Source organism: Physcomitrium patens, chromosome 9 (assembly GCF_059467195.1).
Source record: "Physcomitrium patens ecotype Gransden chromosome 9, ASM5946719v1, whole genome shotgun sequence".
Taxonomy (NCBI): domain Eukaryota; kingdom Viridiplantae; phylum Streptophyta; class Bryopsida; order Funariales; family Funariaceae; genus Physcomitrium; species Physcomitrium patens.
The window spans coordinates 16731706-16737377 of NC_143418.1; the positions used below are offsets into that span (position 1 = coordinate 16731706).

Genomic DNA, 5672 nt, shown 5'->3' on the forward strand with positions numbered 1-5672 from the left:
TGACATTCCAAGAAATCTCTTTTTTTACTTTTTCTTTAAAATTTTCAAAAAATCAATTCAAATCATTGAATTATATTGAAGTCAATTCTATTCTTTGTTATTATTTACTCATCTTAGATTCTTTTATATTAATTGTAATATCCATCATTCTATTCTAAATTGTATACTAACTTATGTAATAAAACTTTAGCTATGACTATAATGCAAAGATATTATATATAAATAAATAAATAAATAATCCTTTAGTTGCTATATACATTCTATTTTTATTTTTATTTTTATTTTTTTGCAATTGAGAATATATTTAGGTAGATAATTTAAAATTAAAAAAAATCAAGTAATTTAGAGTTGCTATTTTTTTTAATTATTATACTACAATCAATTTTTTTAATAATTTAATTATAATTAATATAAAATAATTACTACAAAAATTTATATGATATGTGTCATGGACATATATATGTTTATATTTATATTTATATTTACTTGAATTAAAGGATTTAAATAAAAATAAGTAGAAGTAAATAAATTTGATAATATCTTATGAAGAAGCTTCTTAGAAGCTCTCTACATGTGGATTTGACTTTATACATATATTTACAGGTGTTTTGTAGGTTGAAAACTTGGCCAATAAGTTGGCTACATGTCATATATCTTGGTGATTTGTGGTACGAGTTGGCTATGTAGCACACGTATAAGAAACGTGTCTTCTAAGTTAAACATGTGTCTCACAAGCTCGACACATATTGAAGGTTTTATAGAATGTCACCACATAGCTCCTAATTAGATAATATATGTGGAAACAAGAGTGTAGTCTTCATCACTCTTGTCAATGTCTTTCATATTCTTAGTTTTGCTTCAAGAGTCTATAGTCTTCTTGTCTTTTGTAATAGCCATTATAGTTTCATTATTATATTTTCTTTGCATGGCTATTTACTTTTTCCTAGTAATGCAATAGTGTATTGTCATTTTGGTTGTTTGTAATTCATGTCCTTAACGACATAACAATTGTCTAAATTTCTCATTGAACAACTTAATGACTCTTTGTAAATTTAATATTATATTATTTATTTCTTAATTAATTCATTTCAGATTCTATATTTTACTTTAATGAGCCATGCTCCCAGAGCATTCTTTAATATCACATGAAGTAGTTTTGAAATCTTATAAAATATTTTTTTTATAAAAAAAGATTAAAAATGTATATAATTATTCTACAATAATATTTGATCTTTTGAGATTAATTTATTAAATACTCAAAAAAGTAAGCCATTTCTTATTCTTCTTTAAGATATTTTTTTGAAAATAATATCATTATTTTATTGTTATTTTAATTCTAAGATTAATCTCTTTAGCCATATACTTGTTCTAAAATCTTTTAATAAGCAATTGCCAACATAATTTTAAATATTATATTATATTAAGTAATTTTATTTTTATATATAATAATAATTTAATATTATATTATATTAAAATTATTAATCTTCATCAATTTATTTAATATAATAATTATTATTTCTATAAGATATAAATATCTATAAAATTAATATTGATTTATATTTAGGAAAAAATATAAAATTGATCCATGTTTTTACTAAAACAACCCATCTGTACTAACCATCATCAAAAAAACATTCTCCACTTTTGGATTTGTATTAATTAAAAAAAAATGAAAAAATGGTTAGATTCACAACAATGATAATGAGTAGTTTGATTTAGTAAATGCATGGATCAATTTAACAATTTTTTATATATTTTTTTATTTATTTCTATTAATTTTTTTAAACGAAATAAAAAAATAATAATCATAGTTGTCAAACTTTAATAAATGGATGAAGAAACATGATTAGGTGCTTATTATGTTTCTAAAACATCTAATTCTATCACAAAAGCTGAAATCATTTTTTTATTTTTTATAAAAAAATAATATAATTATTAAAATATTTAAAAATCAGAAAAATGATTGATAATATTGATGCATTAAATAATTAGCATTATCAAAATGATAAAAAATCAAAAACAATATATATATATATATATATATATTATAATAATATACACTCTTAAAATTCTAAAAACTAAGGCATTAGAATTAGAGGCAACAACTATATATATATATATATATATATATACACACATATTTTTATATTTAGTTTTGATTATTCAAATATTTGAACCAATCAAAATCTGTTATGAGTTGAAATTATAATGAAAGTATTTTGTGGAAATGAACTGAAATAAAAGAAAATTCAAATATGCAAGAAGAAAACCCTTATAATATTTTTAGAATTAAATTTCAAAAATTCAAAAAATATCTTGTTTATCAATATATCTTTGAGATAATATAAACTAAATAAATGAACAATCCTTTTTTATGTTCCTACAACACAGATGTAATATAGTAATCAAAAATCAATGCACATATTATCAAATCAATCTAATAGTGTAACATGGAAAATTTTCAATTTATAAATTTATAAATTTAAAAATTTCGATTGTAGGAATTCTGAAAACCTTCACAACAAATTTAAAAAACAAAAAACAAAACAATCAAAACAAACAAACAATCTTACTTTTTTCAACTTTAATAATACAAACCAATGATTTGTACAATCCTAACACAAAAATCATTCATTAAATTTTTTCCAACCTCGTAGACTATTCAAGAAATTAGAAAAACTCAACCCACACGCTAATTCTATCGAATTGGAGATGTTTAACTCTGATCAGCATTTAATTACGTCCTAGTCTCGTCAAACAATGCCTCTAACGTTCATCCTCTTGTTCATCCACATAACAATGGCGTTCATCCGTCACACATGAGCATTTGTTTTTATTCCCGAGGGCACTGACATTTGCGGCTGTGATTAGACCCTCTAATTACTAATTAATTATGACTAATTTTAGGCGGAAGCCAAGACAGAATAGGGAGGAAGCTTCGCTATGAAAACGGTGAGTCGGACTCTGCCAGCGAGTCGAGGGGATCTTTTAGGGTTTAGAAATTGACTTGCAAACTTGTTGCACGGCGAGGTCGCAGTTGCTGATTTTGTGATTTGCTCGATCGAGTTTGCTGCATTGTGTGAAGTTTTATTGCTGGATTGTGCCAGATTGCAGCCATGACGGCCGCATCTAAGTTACCGGCTCACGTCGCCGCGCAAGCGAACAAGGCTAGTCCCAACCTTGTGAAAGAGATCTTCTATGGCATCGGCCTTGGGATTTTCGGTGAGTGATCCTGAGTGGCCTAGATCCCGATGTTGGTTTTCTTCTCGTGTTTTTCAATTGTGGTTTTCGATTGAGGAACTTGTTGGGTTTTTGCTGCTTTCTGTAGTCTGTTTTTCTTCTTCTGAGGATATGGATCTGCGGGGTTAGGGTTAAGGTTTCCATCTTTGAGGAGCTTTATGATTTCCCACTTCTTTTTTTCTTTCTCTGGCAGTAGTAATGAGCAGGATTTTTTTTTTTTTTTTTTTTTTTTTTTTTTTTTTTTTTTTTTTTTTTTTTTCTCTTTCTTTCTTTCTGTTCCTTCATTTGCAAAAAAAGTGTATCCGGAATTTTTATGGTTTCAATGGTCGTGGCAAATGCCTTGAGGCATCCTCCACTTTCTTTTTTTTTTCTTTTTTTTGTTTCCTTGCTCTCGATGGAGGTTACATTTGAAAAACCTATAAGCATGTTTTTTTTCTTTCTTTATATTTATTTTTCCTTGATTAAGGTATGATATTTGGATCAAATGCTTCATTTGCTAATTTTAAGGCTCAGGTGGGCAGACACTCGTGAATAACTTGTGTTACTCAGCAGTCTCAATTTCGGATTTGGTGTTTTGCTGCTCTTATAGTGATTTGATTTGGATGATCTCTTGGTTTCTGGCTCATTTACGGGCCTATACCTTTATTTTTGTAATTGATGTTCCCTGTCGAAGCACTTCCTGATCGATGGAGGATGATAAATATTTTTTGCACAGTGCTTGTTAATCGTGTAGATCTTGATCTGTTTCCTTGTGTGAGCGTCTTTATCGTTTGCCCAGGAATTGATGTTCTGCTGGGTTTTTGTGCTCTATAACAGGTGGCTCATTTTGGAAGATTCACCATTTGAATGAGCGCCGCAAGACCGAAGAATTCTATGCCAGATTGGAGGCAGGAGAAATTACCGTGAATGCAGAGTAAACGTTACAGCAATGTGTAAGGAGTACTTCTCGTGTTCATTTTTTGCCGACGTCTCTAGTTCATGAGGAGGGTCTAGTTATGCTTATATTTCTAAGCATGGTAATTGTCACAGGAAATCATTGGTTTTTCATTTATGTGACGGATTATTCGAAATTGGCATTTTCACTCATTGGAGCTCTTCGAGATGTTTTGTTTAATCATCAATCCACTCTCCTTTTGAAATCATTCTTCATCGGCCGGTCGTGAAAGAATTTTAGCAGGTAGTGATAATCTTAAATGATTGGTTTTTACAATCAGAAACCTGGAATTGTTGCAGAATTGCAAGGGGTTGACAAGCATTCATCAGCGTTGCGGAAGTAGTTGTGCGCTTGGAGGTGTGTCGAGCATGCCACATTGACCATGACACAATGAATTGCTTGGAATACAGACCTAAGTATGTCATGCTTTGCAACGTTTTTTTGGACCTGTAATTCGGGGCAATTATGGATTATAGGAATCTGATAAGTTCTCGTGACTGGATACGGAATCAAAGAGAAATTTTGCATTCGTAGCTGATCTCATATCCTTGTTTTCTGATAAATTTTGAATGGTTTAGTACCACATGAATAATGTCCTTGAGTATATAAACTAAGGCCGACGGCTGAGCTGGTTCAGTAATCCTTCGAAGTCTTATCAAAACTTTTGATTTCTAAATGATTTGTGTGAGTGGTTTGATACCTTAGCACTGTGGTCAGTTGTGTTATGTGAAGGAATTCAACTGTTAAGACAACGTTGTGTGACTATCCACGCATAACAAATGTTGAGGAATTCCGGCATCATGTGATACAGATCTGCAGGTGCAATTCGTTCAGCAGTGAAAACTATCTTCTGAAAACTAGAGCTGAAAACATGTCCTCTTGTCCACATGTAGTTACTACCGATCAATCTCCTTGGCGGTCAGTTTGATTCTTGCATCCACTGTTGCTAATGTTGTGCACGGATGTCGCATCGGGATTGTAGTACATTCACTTGCTACCTCAACTTGATCCAAATGCATTGATTGTCGTACTTCGTTGTACTGGGATATCTTGTGAGATTACAAAGATGAGACAGTTTCAGAGGTGGCCGAAAGAAGGAACGACTTTATAAGTTTGGGAGGCATTTCTCTTATGGCTGTGAGAAAGGTCGCGCGATGTTGTGTTGCGTGTTGTGCTCTGGTCGCCTGGCTAAAGAAGAATTCGAAGCTCAGGCGTTGGCACATTGCTTTGACTGTATGCATCACAACTCCATGCACAATTTGCAGCACAAGTTGGCACGGAAGTAAATGTAGCATAATCAATCCGATGCAGCATGATTTCCCTAACACGAGTACATGAACATTTGGGCTATGTCAAACCAAATAACTTTTCCGAAAAAAGCATGCGCAACAATAAAACTGCTTCGTTTTGCACCCGAACTCTCACAAGGTTGTTTCGATCCGAGTATCTCCGTTTCAACTAAAGGACCGCTTCAATATGTAGATGCTTTCCAGTAAAC

At 30.9% G+C, this 5672-nt stretch overlaps 1 protein-coding gene across 1 annotated transcript; it reads left to right on the forward strand.

Moving 5' to 3' along the window:
* Nucleotides 1–3030: 3030 nt before the first annotated feature.
* On the forward strand, nucleotides 3031–4814 carry LOC141045771 (putative cytochrome c oxidase subunit 5C-1). Its single transcript, XM_073536249.2, has 3 exons — nucleotides 3031–3222; nucleotides 4057–4172; nucleotides 4474–4814. Exons 1-2 carry the CDS (start codon nucleotides 3117–3119, stop codon nucleotides 4155–4157), a joined length of 207 nt encoding a protein of 68 aa, XP_073392350.1. The 5' UTR covers nucleotides 3031–3116; the 3' UTR covers nucleotides 4158–4172; nucleotides 4474–4814.
* The last annotated feature ends 858 nt before the right edge of the window (nucleotides 4815–5672 follow it).

Coding starts and splice junctions, on each gene's coding strand:
- LOC141045771 (XM_073536249.2), top strand. CDS start 3,117: ATGACGGCCGCATCTAAGTTACCGGCTCACGTCGCCGCGCAAGCGAAC. Junction 3,223..4,056: donor CATCGGCCTTGGGATTTTCG/GTGAGTGATCCT, acceptor GCTCTATAACAG/GTGGCTCATTTTGGAAGATT.